Here is a 27,885-nt window from a genome sequence, read left to right on the forward strand (position 1 = left end):
ATGACCTACTAGAAGGTCTTTTGCCTCAGCTTTCCACTACTAAGATTATAGACATGAGCCACCATGTCTGACTCAAAGTACAATTTAAAATATATATATGTATGTGTGTGTATATATATATATATATATATATATATATATATATATATATATTTGGCACTGGAGTGCTTGTTTTTCAACCATAAAGACTTGAGTTCAGATCCCAAGCCTGTCTGGAAAAACTCGGTGGTGTACTTCTGTAATCCCAGATCTCAGAATCTGGGGAAAGTAGATCCGAGGATTCCTGGAGCTTGCTGGCTACTGAGGCTTTACAAACTTGTGAATTCCAGGCTCAGAGAAACCCTGCCTCAAAAAATAAGGTGGAGAGTGACTGAGAAAGACACCCAGCATGGACCTCAGACCTCCACATGCACGCACACACGCATAGGCTCAGAATATAATTAAATTATAACAAAAAATTAATAATTTTGTTTTGTTGGTGGTACTGGGTATTAAATCCAGGACCTTGTACATGTCAGGCAAGCCCTCTGCCACTGAGTCTTTCAAATGCAAATTTATTTAATTTAATTAATGTGTGTGTGTGTGTGTGTCCACCCATAGGCATGTTTTCCACACAATTCTCTTGAGATGAGGTGTTTCACTAAACCCGAAGCTCACTGGTGCTGGGCTGGTGGCAAATGCATCCCCAACATTCCACCTGTCCCTGCCTACCTCACTACCACTAGGGTTACTGATGTGGGTTACTGGTCCCCCAACACCATAATGCAATTTTAAATGAGGAAGTTTCTAGTATGCTACACTACAGACTTGAACTATAGTGACCCTGTGATGGTTTGCATATGCTGGGCCCAGGGGGTGGCACTAGTAGGAGGTGTGGCCCTGCTGAAGTAGGTGTGGCCTTGTTGGAGTGGGTGTGGCCTTGTTGGAGTAGGTGTGTCACTGTGGGTGTGGGCTTAAGACCCTCACCCTAGCTGCCTGGAAGTCAGTCTTCTCCTAGCAGCCTTCAGATGAAGATGCAGAACTCTCAGCTCCTCCTGCACCATGCCTGCCTAGATGCTGCCTTGTTCCCACCTTGATGATAATGAACTGAACTTCTGAACCTATAAGCCAGCCCCAATTAAATGTTGTCCTTTTAAGAGTTGCCTTTGTTATGGTGTCTGTTCACAGCAGTAAAACCCTAACTAAGACAGACCCTGAGCATAGTTTAAAGCAGACAGACACCTTTGAAGCTCTGTCATTGAAGACAAAACATATTTCCTAATCAAGTACTAGAACATGTATTTACTTCAGTACTAAACATTTATTTGAAACATGATTTTCCCCTCACCTCTATTTGTTTTTTACTGTCTACCTTGGAGTGCAGGAGGAGGGAGGACATTAGGACCCTTGCTTTCTTGGCTTGCACTTGGTCCCTCAGCCCCAGCCCCCCTCCCTACCTCCTGTCTTTTCCCTGCGCAGTACTGAATCCACTCCAGGAACACATTGCAGTAACTCGCCCGGGTGATCCCCTGGAGACACGGGACATAGTCATCATCGATGTTGATGTTAAACATGGCGAGGTCACGCTCGATGTGATGCCACTTGGCAAAGGGCTGCAGGGACCTCAGCAGGGATTCATTCTTGACCCACGAGACGAGTTTGGGGGAAGTGACCATGTAGTATATTATGCTCTGCAGAAAGCAAACAAGACTGTGAGATTCCGTAGCCAGTCCACAACCAGGAAGACTTTATTTATTTATTTATTTATTTATTTATTTATTTATTTTGATTTACTACGACTCAGTATGAAGGGGCTGGAAAGATGCCTCAGAGGCTAAGAAACAACATCACTGTCTCCATCAAAGACAGCTTTGGCTACGAGGGGTCTGGGGCCTCTAATGGGTTGGTCCCTTTTGGCTCTTGGGACAGGGTAGAGGGCATGAGATCCGTGCGGTCACAGATTATCACTAGGGAAACCAGGAATGTTAAACACTCAGGGTTGTCTCTTCAAAAGAAGAGACGTATAACATGTTTTCTGCCCAGGCGGCTGGGAACGGATGCAGTTGATAGCCTGGTGACCTCTGTGATATCTGCAGGGCCAGGCCACCCAGGACTCCCCAGACTCTTATCTCAGATTCTTTCTTGCAAGACCTTATCTTGAGCATTGTTTTTCAATCAACAGAACCCTTCTTTACAGAAGAGGTCATATGTACTTGAAAAGAGATTCAATATGTAATCATGTCTCAAACTTTGTTGTATACACAGGACTGAGTTCAATATCATCAGAAAACTTTTTTTCCCCAAAATTGTGCTGTGCTTGATCATGGCCAAATAAACTACCCTGGGCCAGTTTGAACCAACACCAGCTACTGAGCTGTGGTGAACTTGATTTTCTTCTTGCCTTACACAGAACAATACTGTTGGCCCTGGGGAGTACAGAGACCTTTCCACAGGACAACATAGAATTGTGAAGCCTTCAATAGGCCTGTCACCATCTACGACCTTTCCCAGGATGGGTCCATCATAAGGTCTTTAAACCACTGTACTTCCTAATCTTTGGATTGAGTATTTGTTGACAGGGTTTCTTGTAGCCCTGCCTGGAACTCTCAGTGAAGCCAAAGACAACCTTGACCTTCTGAGCCTCCTTCCTCCACCTCCTGAGTGTTGATCCTACAGATGTGTATCACAACATCTGGTTTTATGCAGTGCCAGGGATTGAACCCAGGGTTCTGTGCATGCTAGGCAAGCACTCTGCCTACTGAGCTGAATCTCCAACTCACAATGCTGGTTCTAAGTTGGACCATTTGTCCAGCATCTAATAAGGCTGTGTAACTCCAACACAGGGCCTGCTGGTGCTTCCTGGATCTTTAATTTGCCCATCATGACAATCACCCCCTGCTGTGGTTGAAATGGAGAGACAGTCAAGGTTGCCCAGGGTCAGGCTAACACAAAGCCCTGCTGGGTTTTTCAATAAAGGTGAAGTCCCCAAGCCTGGCTGCATCTCTCATTGGGAAGCTGGGGAGGAACCTCTGTGTGCCAGCTTGTGTGGAGCTGTTCAGTAGCCCTGTTTCTCTCTCATCCTCCACCCACAGCTCTGGGAAACACATCACACCTTGACGTAGTAGCGGATGAGCACCCTGCGGAGGTCAAACACCTGCAGCATGGTGGCTGCGTTGTTGTCAATGATGCTATAGCCCTCCAGGATGTACTGTGTGCGCGTGATCTCCCAGGTGAGCCAGCGTAGGTGGAAGGCAGCATTGCAGGACAGCAGGTGTGGCAGGTGGCCGGGTTTGCAGCAGCAGCAGCCTCTGTCATCCTCGTCACCCTCCATGATTGCCTCCACTTCCCTCTGCTGGCAATAGGTTCCTGGCCAAGGACACAATAGACTTTAGATCACAGAAAGATCAGAAGAGGGCATGAGTTACAGACAGTTATGAACTGCCATGTGTATTAGGAATTGAACCCAGGTTCTCTGGAAGAGCAGCCAGTACTCTTAGCCACTGAGCCATCTGTCTAGCCCCATGAGGTATCTCTTTAAGGTGCTAGAATCAGGTGTTTGTTCTTAGTTTAAAGCAGGCCTACAATATAGCCATGATTCTTATAACCATCAACTGTTCTGGTGTGTGCCTAAGTGCAAGCAGGTGCATACATTCTCTCTCTCTCTCTCTCTCTCTCTCTCTCTCTCTCTGTGTGTGTGTGTGTGTGTGTGTATGAGAGAGAGAGACAGAGAGACAGAGAGAGAGACAGAGAATCTATGTCTCTGCAGGTAGGTAGGTAGGTAAGTAAGTAAGTAGGTAGGTAGGCAGGTACAACAAAACACCCAAAAAGTAGATTAAAAGATATGGGCTAGTATTGAGTTGAATAGGGTTATAAAGAATGTTAACTCTACCTGATAAAATCTAGATGGCTTCTTGGTACCAGTGAGATGACTCAGTGGGTAAAGGCTTTGGCTACCAATCCTAACAACCTTAGTTGATACCAGGACCCATATGGCTCTGCTCACTGATCTTGGTGATGTCAGCAGTGTCTGGATGTGATCTCTGGTCTCTCCCAGCACAGACAAAGCCAGGGCCCCTGCTGCCTCGCTAGCTCCCACCCCCAAGCTCCATACTGTCCTGCTTTCATGAGCAGTTTCTCCTGCACTTCCTAGGCTGACTCTCGAGCAGCACTGGATCAGCCATCTCTAAGCAGTGACCTTGAGAGACTTGAGGAACGCTGGCCCAGTGTGCAGGGGGAGAAAACACAAAAGTGTGTTACGTATGTCAGAGTGATTTATAACGTTTGCTTTCTGAGCACAACAGAAAGTTTTTTTTTTTTTTTTTTTAATAACTTTTTTTTTATTCTGTAGAGTCTGCAGAAATTTGCTTAGCATTTAGATACGGCCCTAAGAACACGCTTTTCCTGGTGTGGAGCTGGACAAACTAGATTCTAAACATGCCGAGATGCCTTCAAATGGCCACCACTGTTTTTCCACGATGAAATTTTGTTTCTGGACAACATCCATTTAAGTGGCTGTTATCAACTTAGAAAGGTGATGTTTGGGTGTCTCATGGGATGCATAGGCCCACCTGGTCATGCAGGTGAGAGAGATGAGAGCCCCTTGTTCTAAATACACACCACAGTTCCTCAAAGCCACATGTTCTTTAGGATAGAAAGGTCTGGTGGGGCAGTAGACCATGCCTCAAAACAGAAAACTTGGTCAGATCGAGCAGATTCAGGAACACCAGCAATTCTCATAATAGAGAACAGTAGGCATTTAAATCTATTCCCGACCAGATTCCTGTCCTGGAACACATGACCACAAAGCAATGCTGAAATGCATGCATCTGTAATCATCTCTGGGAGTAAGACCTCCCTACTTTTGTTCCGCTTATAGGCCAGAAGAGCAGCAGAACCAGCTGGACTCTGAGGAGGAGGCCTTCCTAGGTCACGGGTCATTCAAAACTGCCCCCTCTTCACAGGGCTTCCCTGAGTGCAGGACGCTAAGGTGGCGGAGACTCTACTAGTGCCATGGGACACACCCTGTTCACCTAGACCTACCATACACACTGGCAAGCCTTGGGCTTCTCTACTTAGAAAGGAAGGCAACCACGTGTGAGAGCATCCACTGGAGACAGCACTCTGTTTTATGGATGAAGCCTGGAACCCAGCGAGTTAGCAGATCTCTCAAGCCATCTAGACATAAAACATAAAGCCACGAGGAAGAGTCGACTGCTGCCAAGATGAAGAGAATTCTAGAAACTTTTAATATTAGTGGGAGGGCTGTATGTGGATGTCCAGTTAAGATAAAGCTTTGAGTTGGGTCTGCTTTGGATAAGATTAGCCTACAGGGCTATTTTCACACATCCCCACGGGCCAGTGATCATGGGGTCAGCCAACTCCTGAGAAGGCTGATAACATCTCCCACAGACAGGAGCGTAAATCTTGCTTTTAGTTGTTTTCTAGCTCCAACGGGAATGGGTGCCTACACCCCTACTGTACCTTTGGTGTCCCTTCTGTGAGGCTCACTAGGACGCTGAGCTGATAGAATGGCCTGCAGGGTGTGGCCACAATAAAATCTGAAGGGATTCTGAGAAAACGAGACTTAAAATTTTAACAACAAATAGACTTTAAAAATGTTTAGGCATTCCTTACTTCAGTCTTTATTTAACCTCCCTTCTCCCTTCCCTCCTCCTTCTCTTTTGTCCTCCTTTTCCTCCCTCCCTCCCTTTTCTCCCTCCTCCCTTCCCTTCTTCTTCCCTCCTCTCTACTCCCCTCCCTCCTCTTCTGTCTTCCTTTCCCTCCCTCCTTCCCCTCCCTCTTCTCACCCTCCTCCCCTCCTTCCTTCTTCCCTCCTCTCCTCTCCCTTCTCTTTTCTCTCTTCTTCTTTCCCTTCCTTCCTCTCCTCTCCTTCCGCCATCCCTTTCCTGCCTTTCTCCCCTCCCTTTTCCATTTCTATGTCCTTCCCTCCCTCACTTCCTCTCTTCTTCTGCCCCCTCCCTCTATATTCATAGTAACAACCCTAGGTGTGTTTATCAAAATTGCCTCCCTCTCAGTATCGACCCAGAGCGCTCCGCCTCCAGTGGCCACTTCTCTAGTACTTCAACCCTAGTGGCCCTGCCCCTTTCTGGGCTCACAGCTCCTCCGTGCTGTCCTGGGATCCTGCTTTCTCTTCCCCCATTTGTTTGCTTTGCTCCTTTCTTAGCCTGACCAAGCACTGTAATCTCTGTCACACCCTTGAACATGCAAGGACTTGGAGCTTCCAGTCCTCGGCATGCTTTTCCCTTGGTTATCCCCAATCCTGCCTTCCATGCTCACACTTGCTGGGGAACCGGAGGGATAAGACCCCAATTACCTAGTGTCTGTGAACCAAGTCAATACTGTGGTAGTGAAGCAAGTACCCGACAGGCAGCTTCCAGACGGTGAGTCACATGGTTGCCCACTGCACTCTGAGCTAGCTGTGAGCTCAGGCCCCTTCTTCATTTCCCTTGGGAGGGAGGATGATACATCTCTTGGAGTTAGCTGTCACCTTCCAGGTGCTCTGTCTTGAACCCCGAGTTCACAGGCATCTTGTAAAGAGAAATCCAATGCCCTGGCTGTTTACTCTGCCCCCTCACCTTCAGAACTGTCTGAAGCCTGTCTATTGGCCTTTCAGCCTTCAGAACTGTCTGAAGCCTGTCTATTGGTTCTTCAATGCCCTGTTTGCTCCACCCCTTCACCTTCAGAACTGTCTGAAGCCTATTGGTTCTTTAGCCTCTATCCACCCATTTAGGCAGCATCCAGCCAATAGTTTTGCAGGGCCACTGCCTGTTGGCTCTCTCACGCGCACTGTCTATTTCCTTGGCTTGCAGTTTCACATCACTTCTATAGGAACCATAAGACAAGGAGCGAAATGGCCTGTTCCATACTAAGGCCTGGCCTGGAACGACTTTCCCTGTTCTCCTCCACTTTCTGTCAGGCTCCACACTGACCCTTGAAGGCAGCGCATAAAGACACATCGACTGTGACTCTCAGTGGTATTAAATGGAGCTGTTCTGTGTCCTGCCAACGCTACTCTGGTCAACCTCCATCTCTGCAAAGTGAAAGTGCTTTGTGCCGTGGGATGTAGGGTAGGGCTCAGGCGTGTTGCTAGAGCTGCCAGCCTTTCTCCAATTGATATACCCTCCATGGAAATCTCAGTGATCATCTTCCATGATAAGAAATGATAAGCCAGATACCCTTTGACCCCGATCACTTGTATGTGACCGTGACTTTGGTGATCTGGTGCACTTGACCTGGACTCTGACTAAGCTGACAGCACAGCAAGACAGAAAGTCGAGGAGCCCAGCAGGGGAGCACTCAGGAGTAGAGGTAGCCTTAGAGGTTATTTATCTACATTCTGGGGTCAGCATATCCAGTGTTTCAACAAAGTGAGGGCAACCCTGGGTCCTTGCAGCTGCCATGTGACTTTAAAATTTATATAAGTGTGAATGTATTGCATGTGTGTGAGTGTATGTGCCCTGTGTACATATGTCCTGTGTATGTAAGTGCTCACAGAAGATAGAACAGGGCAGCGGACCTGGGAACTGATTTCAGCTGAGAACTGAAATCAAGTTTTTGGGAACAGTGCCAAGTGCTCTAACCACTGAGCATTCCCCAGCTCCCTGCTGTGTGGTTTCAGATGTTGAACTCCCCAAACCCACAGGACACCTGCTCCATGCTGCTCAGAAATCTTTATTCCTGGAAGCATTTTCCCATAAAGCCTTCTTCTCTTGTGTTAACCTGGGTTGATTTCTGTAGCTTGACACTAGGACCTCCTGTTAACATGATGCTTCTCTTCAGGGGGCTGGGGTTTCGGAGGGGGAAGACAGAAACTCTTCCCCGTGATCCCAAGTTGCTGGCTTCCTTCTCTAGCAGATTTCTTTCTTCCTAAGAAACTATAGCCCAGTGGTGGAACACTTGCCTGGCATGCATGCAGTTCTGAGTTTGATCCCTGGTATGAAAGAGGGAGGGAGGCAGAGAAGGAAGGAAGGAGAGGAAGAGAGAGAGAGAATTGAGGGAGGGGAAAGGGAGGGGGAATCAGCTGTGAATATGCAAACAGCTGCCATTCCTTCTACTGGCTTCCTCAGGAGATTTTCAGAGAGAGAGAGAGAGAGAGAGAGAGAGAGAGAGAGAGAGAGAGAGAGAGAGGCAGAGGGAGAGACAGAAACATAGACAGGCAGGAGAGAGAGAGACAGAGAGAAAGAGACAGACAGAGGGAGAGAGACAGACAGAGACAGGCAGAGGGAGAGAGAGAGAGACAGAGAAACAGAGACTCCATCAATGTGAGCTTTCTTTGACTGCCCCAGGCAGTGACAAAGTAGATTAAATTTGACCAAAATAAAACCTAATCTTTCAGGAAACTGGGAATTCAGAAGCAAAGTAGAATGAGGGAGAAGAAATCCAGAACTTCCTCAAGGAGTAAGCCGGCCCTCATGGGGATCCTGGATATGTGCTGTTGGATCTGGATATGAGAAACAGATCTAACAACAGTCCTTACGGGTCAACTGGGTTCTTCCTCAGAACTTCAATTTTGTTAAGCTGTGGGGTTTTGAGTCTCTGTGTTTAAAACTACGATCTAACTAGGTCAAAGAAAATCTACCGTAGGGGAAGGTGTGGGATCCAGGCAAGTCAGCTGCCATTTTCCCCTGAAGACATTGCCACTGCACCGACCTTACAGGCAAGTGGGATTCCCACTGTTGTTGACTGGAAAAAGAAAGAAATAAACCAAGAAAACTCCCAGGAGATTACTTATATAGCCCCGACCTTGGTCATGTAGGAACTTCCTTCTTCTCCTCCTTTCCTCCTTTTTTTTTGACACGGTTTTTCTATGTAGCCCTGTCCTGGAACTCACTCTGTAGAACAGGAAGACCTCAAACCTATAGATCTGTCTGCCTCTGCTTCTTGAGTACTGAGATTAAGGCATGTGCCCCACCACCACCCAGCAGGAACCCCCTTCTAAATTTTACCCTGTGAGGTTCCAGCAATCCAGTATGTTGTGGTGACATTGTTCCACAGCAAACCATGCCTCTCTGCCACCACAACTCAGGGACACGTGACATGGTTACTTTTTCTACATGACTCTGAGCTGCCATTGGAATGACTCTGCATCAATTACTTTTCTCGTTGCTATGGTAAAATAACTTAGAGAGGAGAGGCTTACTGGGGCTCTTGGTTTGAGAGGGTACAGTCCACCAGGGTGGAGAAGGCACATCAGCGGGGATGGCTCTGGACCACAGTGGTGAGGACACTCCCCTCTGGGTGGATCAGAGAGCAGAGGGTAGACTAGAAGATGTCATTGTTTCTCTATCTGATGGGGTGTGCTTCTGTCAGAAAGCCTGGTCAAGAGGAGAGGTAGCCTTAACTCCCATTGAGCAGAACAGTCCGCAAGTCTTTTGCTCATGGCTTCTTTTCTTAAAAGATTTACTTTATTTTTATTTGTGTGTATGTATGTGTATGCACATACGAGAGCTCTGGGGCCCACGAAGGCCAAGCAGCAGCAGACTGTCTGGAACTCAAGAAAGTGGTTGTGAGTCTCACAATCTGGGTACTTGAAATTGAACCCAGGTCCTCTGCAAGAGTAGTATATGCTTTTAGCAACTGAGCCATCGCCCCACCCCTGAAGGAGGCTTCTGAGCAGTGCTCTCTGCATGACACTTAACCCAACCCACTGAGTCAAAGAAACAAAGACAGCCCTACCTCGGAACTCCAGTCCTCGAAGCTGAAAGGTGACAAGACCGTTTCCGATTTCAATCAGATGGACAAAGGCGTTGAGGTCGTCCGAGGCCAAAATGAAGCAGTCACCGGAACTGTAGTTGCCCCAGCGGCCAAGCACCAGGTCTCCACAGAGGGACTCCTGCAGGGTCCGAGTCAGGTGCTCGTAGAAGATGGAGTTAAGGTTGTTGTCATCACTCCCTGAGGGCGGGCAGGATGAGAAGTACACCCTTGTATGCTTGTCTTATGCTCAGACCCTGAAACAGTGCATGCGCTGCCCTCTGAGTGAGGTCAGAGTCTTTATGGAAACAGAAGCATCATTTTTCCACCTGTTTCTGTGGGTTACGCTGAGACCTCCTATGCCTTCCCTCTAGACCCTGCGGTAACCTTTAGACAGACACATTACTGTCTAAATGCAAATGACTTACACAATCCTTTGTTGCCCTCAACACTCTGACCTTGAGGGCTGACAGTGCCTGCTGTGCAAGATTGAGGACTCAAGTTTGTCCTTACAGGACCGTGTTTTTAAAAAGACCAGTGTAGTAACAAGCACTTGTAATCCCAGCACCCGGAAAACAGAGAAACCCTGACTCAAAAAAACAAATCAGATGGCTCTGGAGGAATAACACTTGTATACACACACACACACACACACACATGCACCAGGCACACATGCACACACATATGTGCACATACATAACACAAAGCACACACGTGAATGCAAATATACACACATACACACATATGCACACACATGTGCATGCATGTACACACACACACACACACAAACTTTTAAGCTTTAGGCATATACCTTACTTTTCTACTTATTATGTACATCTCAAATGCCCCCTGGCTTCCTTGTATACAGAAGAACATTGGGGCTGTCTTTCCATGCAGTTATGAGTAGAACCATCACAAAGCAAAACCAACTTTACATTCCTCTTCAGTAAAACCTGGATCTGGGCCCGCCATGCCCACAGTGGCTGTCTATTTGCGTCTCCCCAGCAGGAACTAAGAGAGTTGCCTTTACATCCCAGCCAGGGTTAGATTCTGTTAATGGCTGCTCAATGGTTAACATTCAACACTCAGTCGGATGGGTGTCAAGAGCCAGGGAAACGAAAGGGTGCTGGAAGAAGATAGGACCAGGGTGCCCCACTTCCTAGTGGAAGGCCAGGGCTGTGTGTGGAGGGGTAAACTGAGGTATGTGCTGTGTTTCCATCATTTCCTTCCAGGCTGTCTGCAGCTCTCCCCCTCTGGATGCTTCAAGGTGAAGGCTACAAGCTTTTCAAGGGAAGACTGGACAAGCTGGGGCTTCCTTTTTATATGTGGTTAGTTAGGTAGGTCAAAGAAGAACTGGAAAGGCCAGAGAGAAAATCCAGGACCTCGACTGCAGGATCAGGAAACCCCTGAAAAGCCAGGCAGGCAAGGAGTCTCCCTGAAGAAAGACCTAGGAGTAAAAGTCAAGACTTCTTATGTATCATTTACCAGAGAGGAGACAGGTTCTGTGAGGTCATCCACTAAGACTACAGCCTCACTCTGAACCCTGGGGAACAGAGCTCAAGGCTGGCCTGAGCATGGAGATGTCCCTGAGCATTATATAGGAAGGAGGACCAGGCTGTTGCTAAGAGACCCGTGGAGGCAGCTGTCGGGGGCAGCTTTGCTTATACACTGAAGGCCTAAAACCAGCCATAGGCCTAAGCCAGCCTGCTAACACAAAGTCTCGGGTCTCTGTGGAAAAACACTGAAACAGATAGCTATAACATATTGTAAACAAGCAGCTTTGGTGGATAGTTGTCAGGCTTTAGTCATAGACCTTGTAGATAGGTGACCTTGGTGGGTAGTACCAGCTTAGATTAGGACAAGTGAATCATAGGTGGGGTCATAGTAAACTGTCCCCTGAACGATCACCCAGCTGACACTCTGTTCTGGAAGATATCTGTACTCCCCCTGAACACCTATGCTCCTGTGTCATGCCCTTCCCCACATCCTGTCTTTTTTGTGTATATAACCCCTGTGTAAAAAAAAGTAAAATCAGAGGTTTGATCAGCCTATAGACAAGCCGCTCGTTCTTTGTGTCCCCTGTCCTCCAGTTCTCTCTTCCAGGTCTTCTGATCCCAGTTCGGTGCCCCGTGAGACCGGGGCAGGCAGCTATCAGATACTGACCCAGCTCTGGAGCTGGTTGGAAGCTGAAGTGATAAGCTGAGACGTCGATCAGCTGTTAATGATTGACGGATAGAATTGCTGATAAGGCGTCTCCATGTACCAGCCTGCCGGCCTGCTCTACATTCACAGTCTGTGATGAATCGGCAGGCAGGGAAGAGGCTGATTAGAGGCTACCTTCAGTTCCCTGAACTTTTAAAGAGAGCCCTGAATGAAAATTAGCCCTTCTTACTGTGCACACCGATCTATACTCAAACACAATAAGGAAAAGTAGAAATTGGACTCAGGCCATATTCTTAGTACACACTGCCCATGCATTTATATAATTATGGTTAGCTGGATGCAGGCTGCGTTTCTGAGGCTTGGCCTTGTGCCTAACGTAAGGTTCCTGCTGAGTCACTGAGTCCCACAGCTGAATGCCAGCAACTGTCCTGCTTCCTCTTCTTCCCCTATACCCTGAGAGAAAGTCTCACAAATAACAAATAACTGGATTTGATTTTATGCTAAGTGTGGTTATGCAGTCCCAGTATAGATGGCCCCAATGAAGACAGTTTCACTCTCTAGTGTTGGATTTACACGTGGGAGAACGGGATGCATTTGGTAGTCGCTTTCCGGATTCTGTGTTTGATCTTTACAGGTGTCCTGAGGTCTGATGCTTGGGTGACACTGGATGGCTGCAGCTTCATGTCAACCATGTGATCACAGATCCCAGGAGGGAACAAGTAACATTCTGGGGTGGATTGTGCTACAAAACAGGGTTGTGAGGGAAGTTAGAGGCACTGCATTCATCTTCAGTTTAGGGCATTGCCAGGTTACATGGAGCAATCAGAGCATCTTCATGGATAACCGGCATGGACCCAGGACACTGTTCTTTCTAGAGACAAGGATGGGTGAGGCCTACACAGATGTCCACCTTAAATAAAATTACCCTTTAGACTGACATTCTGCTAAGAGGAAGGAAGAGACAAAAATGGCTAAAGATAGAAAGAAGACAAAGGATTACTAACAAGTGACTCCACAGCTTCGCATTGACCAGAGTTTCTGATGAGTTCTTCAGGCTCAGTCCTACAATGGTTTGTTAATATAAAGACCAATACAGGACCATGCTTTTGTTTCTTTTTAAAGACTGGGCCCCACTATGCCACTCAGGGTAGTCTGGAGTTTCTGGCCCTCATGCACCTGTTCCCTGACCGCTGGGGTTTATGGGCATGTGTAACCATTCCCAGCTCAAAGGATATTTCCCTTAGAGACCAGCTCTAAGCTTTAAAGTCTGCTTGGAGACTGCTCTACACAAACAATTTAAAGTGTGATCATGGGGTAACAGGAAACAGTCACTGACAAGTCAGCTTATTTCTAAGGCAACCCTTGGGGGAGTTGGTGGGGCTACTCGCCCAGTTCTTCCCTGTGGTCAGTGTATTTACTGAGACATGCATTGACTCTGCCATGGCCACACAGACCATACTTAATACCGTCTTTGGTATCTATCTGTTTAACAAAAGAAACACAAAGTTTAAAGAGAGTATGAAAAGTGCTTACCTGGGTCTCTTTCCATCTGCACGGCCAGCCTTGTGTTGGAGTTATCCACACGCCTTGTACTGCAAGGGGCCACAGAGAGGTGAAAGATCATGGTTAGACCCCTGCCCTTAGGGAGCTGGTATACAGAACAAATGTGAGATGGACGTGCAGGTTGTTTACAGGGGAGGAGGGCCACCCCTGCCTGCCAGTGTTGCAGAGAAAGAGGAGTTGTTACATCCACCCAGCACTGGGGAGTGGGGAGAAAGGCTGTTCTTATATGTGTGAATGTGTGTGTGAGAGCGTGAGTGTGTGAATGTGTGTGTGTGAGTGTATGTATGTGTATGTGTGTGAGTGTGTATATGTGTGTCTGTGTGTATATGCGTGTGTGATTGTATGTGTGAATGTGTATGTGTGTGAGTGTGTATATATGTGTCTGTGTGTGTATGCGTGTGTGTGTGATTGTATGTGTGAATGTGTGTGTGAGAGAGAGAGCGTGAGTGTGTATGAGTGTGTGAGTGTGTATATATGTGTCTGTGTGTATATGCGTGTGTGATTGTATGTGTGAATGTGTGTGTGAGAGAGAGCGAGTGTGTGTGAGTGTGTGTGTGTGTGTACATGTGCATCCCATGCATTCACGCGCACATCAGAGGACAGCTTGCTGGAGCTACTGCTTCCCTCCCACTGTGTGGGTACTGGGGATAGAAATCGGGTCATCTAGCTCAGCGGCAGGGCACCCACCGAGAATGTCACAAGTCCCAGTTTCAGAACTTGAGAACAGTGTTTACACAAAGCACCTTTGCCTCCAATTGTCTCTTGAAAACATCTGTGGGCAGTCACCATCTCCACCACCAGCGACTACCAGTTGGGGCTATACTTACTGATTTTTCTTTGGTTGAGCCATGAAAGCAACTCTTACAAACTTAGGAAAGGGTAGACTGTCTGCAGCCCTGGCAACAAGGAGTCACTGGAACAGGGCTCATCTTAACAGTGCATCTTGATTCACGGCTCTTAAAAGGCATCGGTGGTGCTCAGAAAGGCTTCACTCTGACCAATCGGAAAATCTCTCCAAGGCCTATAGCACTGATTCTCAGCCTTCTGAATGCTACAGCCCTTTGATACAGTTCCCCGTGTTGTAGCAGCCCCCCCACCACAGAATTACTTTGTTGCTACTTCCTAACTATAATTTTGCTACTGTTGTAAGTATCTGCAACCCACAGGTCGAGAACCACTGGAATAGATAGATTCTCGACCCACCAGTATCCCCGAGACAACCTGTCTTTTGTGCCACATACCTCATGACCCTTAAAAGTCAGAGTGCACCTGCTTGGATTAGCTGTCTTTGTATTTCAGACACAGAGTACCAGTCATATTGGCCTTTAGATGGTAGAGGCTGTCAGTGAGATGCCATTGAATCTGATGGTGCTTAGCTGTGATAAATGTGGCTAGTTCACATCTAACTTAAGACCACTCTAAGAAAGGGTTTTTTTTTTTTGTTTTTGTTTTTGTTTTTTTGACACAGCAGCATGAATACGAGGTTTAGGCATAGGGTTCTGTTTCTGAAGGATTTCCTACTATGATACATCCCAGGAAGAGAGGCAGCTGCATGTGCATGTACATGTGTGCATGCATGCATGCATGTGTGTGTGTGGCATGTGTGTGGTGTGTGCTCGTGCCTGTGCGTGTAAGGGTGCAGAAAATAATCTAGGCTGTTGGTCCTTGGGTCCCTCTTACCTCTTGTTTGAGACGGGGCCTCTCCTTGGTCTGCAACTTTACCACATTGGCCAGGCTACCTTGCCCACTAGCTTTCAAGAATCTGCTTCTCTCTGCTTCCCATCTTGCTGTTGGGACCCTGTGCTCACACTGTTGGCATTTTTATTCAGGTTCTGGAGATTTGAACTCATATCCTTATGCCTCTAGGGCAAGTGCTTTACTGAGCCATCTTCTAAGCCTGTCCAGTTGTCCCTGATGCTACACACTTGACTTAGATTTACATGTAATTCAGGACATACTCAGTATAATTTAGTCAACAATGAGCATTTGTCAGGAATGTCACCAGAATGCTGAACCTGCCTCCTGGGGATTGGAACTAATAACAAGAATACCTGGGTGGGATTATGATTTTAATCAATGAAATGGCTTGTCTTCAGGAAAAAAATCGAAAGCATTGTTTGCTTCCTTGTCTGTCTCAGATATTTGCCGGCCATCTAGGTAGAGTCCAGTGTGAATGTAGTAGAAGATTCCACAGAAAGATTACAGAGAAGAGCTCTTTGGCTGCTCCTCAGAAGGTCATGAATCCCAGCATGCTGCTCCATCCTGCTTCAGGTCCCCTCCCAGCCTCACAGCATCTCTCAAAACAGCAGAGCCCAGGGCAACAGAAAAATCAGGCAAACAACAGAATCCTTCATAATGAAGATTGAAATCCCACGTCTGCATACTCAGTCCCTAAACGGAATTTTAATTTCACCTTAAGACCTAGGACAAATGGAATTTCCAGCTGCAAAATAAACAATTTTTAAAGTGGGACTGAGCCAAAAGAAAGTCAATTATCCAGCTCCTTGGGGAGTTTAGTCGCTTTCTAAAGCTCTGTCCACATGCAATGTAATCTTTCCAAAAGGTGGCAGCCACTTTGGAACTGCTCAGACCTCATGAGCAATAGCCCAGGCCCAGGGCACTCTCCGTCTCCCAGAAGGCGATGTCCGGTGCTCTGGGCAATCTGAGCTCTCCTCCAGTGAGGTCCGCTTGTAAACTTGGTGCTTGCAACTCAGAGGTGCTAATTATCTCTGTAATTGGATTTCTGCCTTATCTGTCCTATGGCCTGGCATCCCCGAGGACCTGCTGCTTCAGTCTTGCCCTTTGCCCATCTCAGGGATGCAACCAATCAGGTTTGTATGCACCCGTGGGTGAGATTTTCCTAAAAGTTGCCTGACAAAGTCACTGTATCCTGCGAGTCTAGGTCAAGGGCTTTCCCAGCCTCTAATAGGTCTCTCCAGAGGGGCTGACCTGTGTGTTTGGGTATCTCCCCCTATGTCATCATGGAGTGCAGAGAATGGAGCTGGCTTCCTCCCTTGGACTGTCTTGTTTCACCCCAATACATTTCCTAAGTCAATCGAGTCGCACGGGTTCAGAAGAGCAACTTAAGTGTGTCCACAGTAATGTTCGTTGCTGGCTCTACTTCCTGTTATCCCTTAGTCAGTGTGCACTGGCTGCTCATGGGAGACACTTCTCTATACTCCGACTTTCAGATGCCCCTGGCTGGTGTGAGATGGCCAGTGTTTATCCCTATGGGTGGGAACCGATGGTCCTTCAATCCTTGGCAGGACCATGGTGTTGTCAATCTCAAAGTCTAAGTCTGGTTTCCAATTTCCCTCTGCCTTTCTGCCTTCTTCCTTTGTCTTGCAATGCATTAAAAAAACCAAACAAACAAACAAACTTCCTTCTGCATGTTGTATTTGGTACTTTTGTTTACTAAACTTTTATGAGGTACAGAGAGGAGAGCTGCCTCATCTGTCTTATCCCTCATTTTCCATTTTGTGAAAGAACAAATAAATCCGGTAGGGAACCTCTGGTCCACCCACAGAGGTACATGACTGTGGTCTGAAAGAGCAAGCTGGGCAGTGATTCCCAGTTTCCACCGCTGACGTGAGCTGGGGACAGAAGGGGCCCTGATGTTCCTGCACAAGGGCTTTTGGGAATGTTTTGAGGTTGTTTTTCTGTTTGTTTGTTTGGTTGGTTTTGTACTTTTAGTGGTATTTACTTTTCAGTAAGATTTCTAAGACCTGTAAATGTTCCATAAGCCCTTTCAACAATATTAGATGTTTCAACAATATTAGATTGTTTCGACAATGTGATATTTCAGATACTAAAACGGGCTGTGTTGAATCTCAGCTCCAGGAACAGAAGGTCAAAGGTCAACACAAAGCTGGCATATTCCTTCCTTCCAGCTGTCCCTCATCCTCTTGACTTTTCCCCCTTGAGTGGTTCCTTGACCATGGTGGGGTGGGGGTGGGGAGCAGAATCCGAGGATGTTCTTGCAGTGTGCAGAGCTACTACCCAAAGGGGAGTGTCCCTAACACTTTTAATTTTTCTGCCCAAATAATTTTACTTAAAAACTTTTATCACATTTATTCAGTTTTGCATATGTGGAGAACTCACAGGAGTCAGCTCTCTCACCCCACCATGCTCGTCCTTGGGATCAAACTCAGGTTGTCAGGCTTGGTGGCCAGCATCTTTATCCAGTGAGCCATCTTCCTGGGCCCCCGAAGAATTCTCCTTAAAATCTGCAAACAATTTTCTTTCCCCCCAAACCTCAGAGCAAAGTTTTCTCACTAAGGCCTCCCTGGCTGCAGCAAACTGTGCCCTGATGCTACAGAAATCCGAAACAAGCACCACCTGAGGGAACCTGCTGCGCTCGGCTGTCTGTGCTGTCAGACAAGATCCCCTGAATCTCACATTTTGATGATTCTACTACTGGTCATTTCTTATTTCAAAACTACAAAGAGAGGCCAGAGAGATGCTCAGAGGGTACGAGCACGAGCTCCCGCAGAAGAGCCAGGTTCAATTCCCAGCACCCATGTCGGGGGCTCACAACTGCCTGTAATTCCACATCCCAGGGGATCCTTCTCCTGGCCTCAGCAGGAGGTGAGGCCCCATGCTGGTGCTCACATGCGTGTGCCCACATACAGATGCGCACACACAGACACGACGTTAAGAACATGTGAACCAAATCACCAAAAATCATGGCGGAGGATCTGTGAGATGTCTTAAGAGAGCATCAGGGCCTTGGAGGAGAGGGCAAGGGTGTTAACAGAATGTGTCCAAAGTGACAAGACAAAACAAGGTGTTTTCTTCTACACAAATGACAACTGAGTCCACAAGTAAGAGGGACCATTATGTACAAAGGAGCAGCCATGGCACTCTGTGGAATGCCTTCAAATACAAAGCCTCAAGCCCAAGTCACCTCGGTGCCCACTTGTCCTTCCCACAGCCCACTCTGCTTCTAGAAGAAAGAATGACACTGCCCAGCAGTGTGGCCTGCAGCGTCTTTTGAGTCTTGGTGGCTTCTTCCCCTGGTGGGGACTCTCTGATTAGTATTGCTAAGAATTCTAGGCCTTAGGGAGTCCTAACTGACCAGGTACTTGGGACGTGTCCAGTAAGCCTCTTGTCCTGTGTATACTTACAACATGCAACAAGAGAGTCAAAGACAGTGTAGCTTTAAAAGCTGTGTATCTCAGGCTGGGGCATAGCTCAGTTGGTAAGATGATCACCTTGAAAACCTAGGGACCTGAGCTCAATCCTCAGAAAGTACATTTCAGAAACCCAGGCCTGGTGATGCACACTTGTAAGCCCAGCACCAGAGAGGCAAAAACATGTACATCTCTGGGGTTTTCTGGCCAGTCATGGTAGCCCTACTTGGTGAGTTCTAGGCCAATAAGAGTCACTGTTTCAAAGAATCAAGATGGATGTCTCCTAAGGAACAAACCCCGAGGTTGTCCTTGAACCTTCACAGAGGTATACGTACCACACACCTAGAATCTCCCTCTCTTCCTTCCACTTCTGCCTACTTTATTTCTAGACTTTCTTTGCTTGGCATGGAGCAGGCTCATATGCAAGGCCACAACACTGGGAAAGATGTGGCCTCCTCTCTCTGGCTGCCTTGTCTCAGAACAAACCTCCCCTGCAGCTGTCCCAGCCTTGCCATCCACCACCTGGAGTCCCTCCCGAGGCCCAGTAACCTGGTGCCCTTGAAGAGTCAGCAGCTCCAGACAGCTGGAGAGCAGGTGGGCCCGTTTGGTTCTGTGTGCAATCCCACGCACGGCCTGCTTCACGACTCTGCACTTCTCAAGCACTTTTGCCATTCAGCAAAACGGAACTGGTTCCAAGAAAACCACACACCGTAGCATGAAGGATAGTATGCAGCCGCACGGAGCTGCTCATTGCCTAGCTTCAAGTATCGAGCCTGCTCGTGAGGGCTGTGTGAGAGCTTTCTCGTGGGTCAGTAGAACGGTAGGGACAGGCCAAGCTCAATACTTTGCTCTATCAGACCTAGACCTGGGAACCCAGGCCAAAAGAACCCAGGGCCTGCAGAAAGATGTATACACATTTTACCAAACCAGAGAAACAATTTTCTTCTAGTCTAGTTTGGTGAGCCATTGGGTCCAATTCAGATATTTCTGAGAACATAAGTGGTATATTATGTAGACATGGGTGTCCCAAAGGCAGCTATATCACCAAAACTCCCACCCTGGTGAGTAATGATTCAGGATTGTGTGCCCCTGGATGCAGTGTGCAGGCAGCTCCACTGAAGAGCTTCTCCTAGCGACTACCTATTCTTTACAGCATCTTCCTAGAGGCCTCCTGAGTCTTGTGATTCATGACTGCCCAGATACAGGAGCCTGTTGTGGACATTTCAGTCAATCCGTAATAGATAGTTCTTGTAATAGCAGAGGGTTGTCTCCAGTGTTGAGCTTGTACCCCATACTGCCAAAGCAGGGGGAAGGAGGGATACCCTGGGCTAGTTGACTTTGTTCAGTGCTGGGTCAACACCTGGCACAAGCAAGCTACAGAAGGAAGAGTCTGTTCCAACTCACAGTTAGAGGGGACAGTCTGCCATGGCAGGAAGGCACAGCAGCAGGAGCGTGAGGCCGCTGGTCACGTGGCATCCACAGGGAGGAAGAAGAGAGAACTCTGGTGCTCTGCTCCCTTGCTCCTATCTGTAGTCTGCAGTCCATCAGATGCCACTACCCACATTAACAGTGGATATCCCCACTTCTATTAACTCTGCAAGCTCCATCACAGACACACTCAGAGGGATGTTTCCACGGTGATTCTGAATCTCATCGTGTTGACTATAAAGTATAACCGTCATGACCCCTTCTACCAAGTGCTCCGCATCCCCACAGTTCTGACACACCCTCTTTCTGACTGGGGCCTCTGGACTCCAGACTTCACATCCTTCTTCATACTGTATTGGACCTGCTCTCCACAGTCCCACTATGTGCCTCTTCCATGCTGTGGCCTGATACCAGCATGACCAGTGTGATCAGTGTGACCAGTGTGATCAATGTGATCAGTGTGACCAGTATGACCAGTGTGACTAGTGTGACCAGTGTGATCAATGTGACCAGCATGACCAGTGTGATCAATGTGACCAGTGTGGCCAGTGTGATCAGTGTGACCCATAAGATAAGTGTGACCAGGATATGCAGACACTGTAGATTTCTCCCAAATGTCATCACATTAAGCTGCGGTTTGTTGAGTTCAACGTTCTCTTTGGCCAGACTTCGTCCCATTCTATCTGGTATCTCTCAGGGCTCACTTACGTCTCCCCATATGCTCCTGTGAAGCTAAGCCACGTTAGTCTTTATGCCTCTTTTGCCAGGCAGCGCTTGTATTCTGTCTCAGGCAGTTCACACCATTGTCACAAAGCCTCCTTGGGCCAGCTACTCACCAAGACCAGGGATTTATTGTTCACGGCACTGGAGTCTACAGGTCTGAGGCCAAGGTACCAGTGAGACCAGGTTCTGGTAGAGGCGTCTTATGGACCCCAGATGGCCAAGTTCCCACTGTGACCTTACAGTAGAAAGGAACCTGGAGACCTCTCTAGGGTCTCTCAAAAGAGGGTCCAGATCCATTCACCAGGGCTCACCTAATGATCTCCCAAATGTCCCGCCTCCTCCCGCGGTAGTCTGAGGTGAGAGGGCAGGATATGAACATAGAGATGGTGAGGGCGGAGACACAAACAGAACCCTCAAAACCACTTGTATGTGTTTCACACCACTCAAGCCTCACAAATCTGAGCATACCACAGACATCTGGGTCCCTTTACAGAGGGTGAAGGTGCTTTGTAGCCTCCCCCTTCACAGACAGGTGTAGTTATTTGGCACGCTCTGAAGCAGGAAGGACAGGGTGGAAATAAAAATCTCCCCGACCACCTACGTAAGGAAAACGGCGTTGGAATTCCCTAGTGTGACCCCTTTTGAAGCCCTCAGCCAGCCAGTGTTTCTGAGGGTCTTGAGAGCCACAACCCTGCTCTTCTGTCCTCTTCCTGCATGTGGAGCTGCTGTGCACCTGAGTAGAGAATACATAGAAGAGCCGGACATCCCTCTTGGGAACAAGGACAGATGAACTTACAAGCTGACAACTCACCTGGATCTTGCACTCTGGCTCCTCACCGTGCTCCCCACCAACCTGAAGATAAGCACTATTCCTTCATGCTATTCCAGTAATTGCAGGCTTGACAGCTCAGCATCAGGACTGTCGAGATGAGCTGGGGTGACGTCACCCAGTGACAGCCTATCTGAGGTTCTCAGATGGGGTGTCCAGGATACTTCGGATCTCCCCTGAAGTGAGGCAACCAGAGAGAGCAGGCCCATACCCTCTCCTTCCAGGTATGCTTCTTTTGTGACTAAGGCTGTCTGGGATGAATGCTTAAACTAAATATTGCTGAGTGGTATGCATGTGTGTGTATGTGTGTGCATGATCAAGTGTACATGTGCTGTCTGTGTTCTCTGTGTGTACTGTGTATGTGTGTGTTTTGCATGACAAGTGTTCTCTCTGTGTGCATGTGTTTATGTGTATGTTCAGAGTGTGTGTATGTTCTATATGTGTGTGTTCTGTGTTTGTACTGTTCTCTCTGTGTGCATGTGTTTATGTATATGTTCAGAGTGTATGTTCTATATGTGTGTGTTCTGTGTTTGCACTGTTCTCTCTGTGTGCATGTGTTTATGTGTATGTTCAGAGTGTGTGTATGTTCGGTGTGTATGTGTTCCCTATGTCTGTACTATATTTGCATGTGCATTGTTCATGTCTGGTTTTGTATGTTCTAGGTATGCTCATAGGTGTATGAGAGAGACAGAGACACAGAATATGTGTGTGTTATGTGAGCGACTTTGGAACATAACAGAAAGTACTCAGGGCCTAGAAGGGTAGATTTGGGTTTATAGTCTGGCTGGGCTGTTCACTGGTTCCATGGCCTTATGTAAACCACGAGTTTTGCCAGGGTTTCCTTGGTATACTCTGTCAAATGGAGGAAAATGGGGCCATACACAGTAGCTGCCAAGGCTGAAATGACGGTTGGACATGAGAAGGGATCAGTAAATGTGCCAAGCTGAGGACTTTGGTTCCCACCTTCACTGCCATTCTGGTCTTGCTTCCCCTGCAGCTGTTATTATCAGTGCCAGACCTAGGGCTGGCCCAGCAGAGTCCACCAGAGCTGTCACAGCAATGGGGACACCTCATCACACAGTTTCATGACCTGCACCTCAGCAAGAATGACAACCAGGCAGGAAAGGTGTCATTATTTATCCAAAAGCCTTGTGAGCAAGGCTCACAGAAACTATGGAGCAATGTTCTGTAGACTGGAGTGTGCAGGTCCCTCCCTGTATCCCCTTAAGGAGACACAGAGGCACTGTAGTACCAGCCCCAAAACTCCTGCCTTGTGCTTAAGAAAAGGAGCTAGGTGCAGTGGGATGTGCGTGGGATTCTAATACTTGGGAGTCTGGAGCAGGAGGATGATGTTAGAGCCCAGGCCAGGCTAAGACTCTGTGATGGTTTGTATATGCTTGACCCAGGAGTGGCACTTTAGAAGGTGTGGCCCTGTTGGAGTAGGTGTGTAACTGTGGGTGTAGGCTTTAAGACCCTACACCTAGCTGCCTGGAAGTCAGTATTCTGCTAGCAGCCTTCAGACGAAGATGTAGAACTCTCAGCTCCTCCTGTACCATGCCTGCCTGGGTGCTGCCCTGGTCCTCCCTTGATGATACTGGACTGACCCTCTGAACCTGTAAGTCAGCCCCAATTAAATGTCGTTCTTTCTAAGACTTGCTTTGGTCATGGGGTCTGTGCACAGCAGTAAAACCCTAACTAATACAGACACTATCTCAAAAACTGAACATTGAAGAAAGTAAAAAAGGAAGGAAGGGAAGGAGGGAGGGAGGGAAGAAAGGTAAAGTTTCCCCCAGTTAGGGTCCCCTGAACCTAATTTTGTAGAAGTTTGCTCAGTCAGGTAAACACCTCACATCTCAGTCTTGGTGGCAATGAACCTGACCTCCTGCAGAGCGGACATACCAGCCTGCCCAGAGGATCATGCTAGCTCGTATGCACTTGGGGCTTAATGCATGCTGAGGTGCCAACTCATTTTCTCCTTGCTTGCATTGATGAAAAAGTCCCATTGTCACCTCACTGACAAGGGAGGAGAGACCTGAGGCTGCCAAAGTCCAAAGACTTTAGCCCACTGCCTGCCTAGGACACATGCTTGTACTCAAACAAATAGCCTCACAGCAGAAACTGGAAGCCATGAGTGGTCATCTTCAGGCCAACCTCTGAGTCACAAAAGGCACAAAACAAGACAGAGTTCTGCCAAGTGTAGGCACAGCATGGACAAGCAAAGCCTCTGCTAGACACGGTGGCCTGGCTCACGGCTCTCCTCTCCTGCAGGCAGTCCTCAAGCCCTCCTTGACAATTCACTAAGAGGTCTTTGAGATTACCCAGCAAGGGCTGGGGATGTAGATAGTAGAGGGCTTGCCTGGTATGCATGAGATGCGGCTCCGATTCTAAGCACTGCGTGAGAGGGTGCATGCCCGGAAGCACGGCACCAGAGAGGGGGAACGGGAGGGTGATCAGAAATCCAGTGTCTTCCACAGCTACGTAAGGATTGTGAGGCCAGTCCAGGCGCACACTAGACCCAGTTGCAGGAAGAAAAATGATTAGTCCTCAGTAAGCCATTGCCCGTATTTGTTTCTGCTCCTAATGAAGAGTGGTAGACTGAATATAGTCATGTCCCGAGCTTCGTGTTATATCCTTATTGTCAAAAAAATAACAACACAAAATATCCCATTCCATCACTACATCACGGAGAATGTGGTGCCTGGTTCAAACGGCCGAGGGAAAGGTGAACCTGGGAGCCATGATCTCCTGCCTAGTGTGTTCTGCAGGTTCCGTGTGCTCCTGTCTATGCGGAGCTATGATGAGTGGGCTCGACATCACACGGTGATGCTGAGATTCTGATGCTCACAGAAGGGATATGATAGAGAAGGAAGAAGGGAGCCTCCCTACAGGCAATCCCAGCACATCAAAGCACACGGGCCATGGCCTGCCCATCACATCTCTTAGGCCAGAAGCTAAGAACCAGCCGAGCAACTCTTTCTCTTCATAGCTCTCCAGCTACGAATAATAGCTGAACCCTAGTTCATACTGTGCACCCGGAGACGAGACCACCTACTCACACTACGGGAGCAGGGGATCGCCGATTCGCACCGCGCCAGCAGCAGATCACAGATTCATACTGTGAACTGGGGAGTCACAGGAGCCTGGGTCAGACCCCTAGTGCAGAGGATGCAAACAAGTCCAAAACGATCTATAGGGTCAGGGAGTAAGTGCTGGGACGCGAGGAAGTAAAGCAACTTAGCGGTGATATTAAGCTCTTACTTATAGCTTCTCTCCCAGAACTTCACCGGCCTGACGTAAGATGTGATGAATATGACACTCCCGAGGAATGGACTCAGGGGCGTGGAGAAGATCGAGGTGGCGAAGGTCTGGAAGAAAAGCATGGCGGAGTCTGAGAGGATAGGGTTAAGGCAGAATACACGCTGTCATCATCAGAGTTTTAAATGCCGTTCCATGAGTCACAGTGTCCCACATCTGTCATCCCAGCACTAGGAAGGTGGAAGTTCATCCTTAGCTACGGCAAGAGTTCAAGGCCAACCTGGACTACAGGGAGGCCATCAAAACCAACACTGACCTCTGAGTGTCACATATATGTGTGCATGGGCGTGGTAGAAGGTGGAGGAAGGGGATAAATGAAGAGCCTCTGAGGGACAATGGATGAAGGTATTCAGCTGAACCGTCACTAATAGCACCAACCAACACAGACCCTGGAGGGTGCCGTAGTGCAGAGGTCATCCAAAGCCTTCTTTGGTTCCTCCCAACAGAAAGGGCAAAAGGTTAGCCTACAAGGCAGATGACCTGTGAAAAGCACAGTTAAGATGAAATCCCCTACACCAATAGTTAAACACTTTACAAAAACCATTAGGAGCTTAAAGGGACGTGGGGGGCGGGAAGCTGTCTCCTCACCATGCAGGTTTAGACTGCAGTCTAATTATGGAGAGATGATAGCTGGGCACAGTGTCTACACACGTTTAGAGGGTGAGCTTCTCTCCCTAGTGGCTGGAAGCTCACAAGCCAATGGAGGTGGCAAGAGACGAAACATGCTGGAACTGGAGAAGGCAATTTACCCACCAGTGCCCTGCTGGCTGGAGAGCTAATTCAATTCCAAAATAGAGCAAATTAGTCTGTTCTCAATGTGGGGTGGAGCCCACGTTTCTTAATAGGGTGATAAGATAATTAACGTTTGGCAATTAGGTGGGATCCAGACTGACATTTAGGGATCTGGCAGCTTTTTCTGGACCGTTATGTAGACCCAGCTTCCTCACCCTTCATCTCATGCGGACTCCAGGTGCTGAGAGTCCTGACCTCCATCACTGAACAAGGATGAAGAGGTCTGTAGACAAGGAGATGTTTCAGAGGCAATGGCCAGCATGGGTGCAGTTAGAATGCCGTGTCTCAGCAGAAGGGAGTAAATGATGTCACTAAAGGACCAGTTTTAGGGAAAAGATAGATGGAATATTCCAAAACTGGTTGTCAAGTATCATATACAATATAGATCTTGAATGTCTTCTTTTGTATGTGTGTGGTTGTGTGTGTGTGTGTGTGTGTGTGTGCCTATGTTTGTACTTGGGTGCACATGCATGTGAAGGCCAGAGCTCAGTCTTGAGTGTCTTTCCTCAGATGCTGACAATTTGGTTTTGGAGACATGGTCTCCTGTTGACTGGAGCTCCCATTGACCAAGAATCCACCTGGCAGGCTGCTAGGAAGACTAGTGAGTTCCAGAAATCTACCTGCCTCTGCCTCTCCATCACTGGGATCACAAATGCCTACCAGCACATCCAGTCTGTTTACATGAGTCCTTGAGGCCAACTCAGGTCCTTGTGCTTGTGCTTGCAAGGCCAACACACCAATGGATTACTTCTTAAGCCCTAATATCTCCATGACCTAAGAGAAGGTGTCTACATATCAAAGCTCTTGGCTGTAACCCATGCTGCATGCCAGCTTCTTCAACTGTCCGGGATTCACGGAGTAGACAATGGAGGTTCTGGTATGAACAGGGCAGACGTACAGAGCAGGCAACCCTGTCAGTTTAGCCATGAGCTGTGAGGAATAACTGGGGTCTACATGCTTATCATCATTGACAGGACGTCCCACCAGCTGTGAAATGCTGGGATCACCGATCCCCACTTTAAACAGTCACTATGATTTCTTGACCATGCATTTGTCTTTCTTTGATAATTTTCACGTAAGAAGCATGCTTGGAAGTCCAGACAAGAAGCCTTAGACACACATCAGAATAAAAAGTCCCCACAGTTTCCAGCCACTCTTATTTTATATAAAGGACTCTTTGGGAAAACAAAATGCCCAGCACTTTAAGGGTATTGCAAGCATTTTTTTCCTGTTAGCTTATCCCACCAAATAACCTTGAAATGATTTATAAATACCGACACAGGTCTAAGAACAGGAATATACCATGCTGTGAAAAAGTAATCATCAAATTTCACCCACCCAGCTGTGAATCCTGCAAGTTACAATAATAACCTGTCTGCAAGATGTGCCCATAGTTACACCAGTGGCACACGTGTTAGGGGACTAACCAACGACTTTCAAAAACTGGATTTAAGGCTCACTCCACGAGATTGAGTTCATACCTCAAACTATTAATGAAACCAAGAACCTGAGACTAAAGAGACCTATGGGACACCTGCTATTATTTTGCTAAAAGAATGCAGCAATAAAACTATTCCTAGTGACATATTGCTATACCCATAGATCAAGCAATTCTCAAACTCCATCAAAGAAACAACTGGACCATGTATATATAGAGAGACTTTGGAGCCCTGAGAAGATGTCTTGGTCACACCCTCCCTTCAAACCTCAGGGATATAGGTAGAAGAGGAAGATGAAAGATTGTAAGAACCATAAGTGATGAATGACTTAAAATGTTTTAATAATTTTTTTAAAAAATTAAAGAATCTAGACTACATTATTATTATTTAGTGATGATCACAAGTATGTTTCTGTCCTGACCACCAAGATGAGTAAGAAATTTCCTGTGAGGAATTTCAATTAACCATCTGAAATCTTCATGAGAATAAAGCTTCCAGCCTCGTTCATACCAATAAGCAGCACACAAAGTACATTGCCAGAGTTTAGTCTGAGGAGGGTCCTTTACCAGAGAGCATCAACACAACCGTAAGTTCCTGTGTCTATCAGTACTGGTTGTTTTAACTGTCATCCTGACAGAGCCTAGAATCACCCAGGAAGAGAGACTTGGAGGAATTGTTCAGATCATGATGTGCTGTGTGCATGTCTGAGAGGGATTGTCTTGATTGTTCACTGAGGTAGGAAGACCCACCCAAATGTGCATGACCTATGGGCCAGACTGTAAAGAAAGCTGATCTCTCTCTCTCTCTCTCT

The 27,885-nt window shown here is 47.5% G+C and overlaps 1 protein-coding gene across 3 annotated transcripts in view; it reads right to left on the minus strand.

The window, feature by feature from the left end:
• Window positions 1–27,885, minus strand: part of Pcnx2 (pecanex 2) — a 149,180-nt gene that overhangs the window by 22,370 nt on the left and 98,925 nt on the right. For all 3 annotated transcript variants that reach the window (XM_076916055.1, XM_034523088.2, XM_076916056.1), the window contains 5 exons: window positions 24,787–24,916; window positions 13,387–13,445; window positions 9,676–9,891; window positions 3,092–3,345; window positions 1,437–1,670 (listed from right to left, as the gene is read on the minus strand). In XM_076916055.1, the coding sequence (XP_076772170.1) occupies window positions 1,437–1,670; window positions 3,092–3,345; window positions 9,676–9,891; window positions 13,387–13,445; window positions 24,787–24,916 (893 nt within the window). The remainder of the gene's footprint in view (window positions 1–1,436; window positions 1,671–3,091; window positions 3,346–9,675; window positions 9,892–13,386; window positions 13,446–24,786; window positions 24,917–27,885) is intronic.

Source organism: Arvicanthis niloticus, chromosome 18 (assembly GCF_011762505.2).
Source record: "Arvicanthis niloticus isolate mArvNil1 chromosome 18, mArvNil1.pat.X, whole genome shotgun sequence".
Classification (NCBI taxonomy): Eukaryota; Metazoa; Chordata; class Mammalia; order Rodentia; family Muridae; genus Arvicanthis; species Arvicanthis niloticus.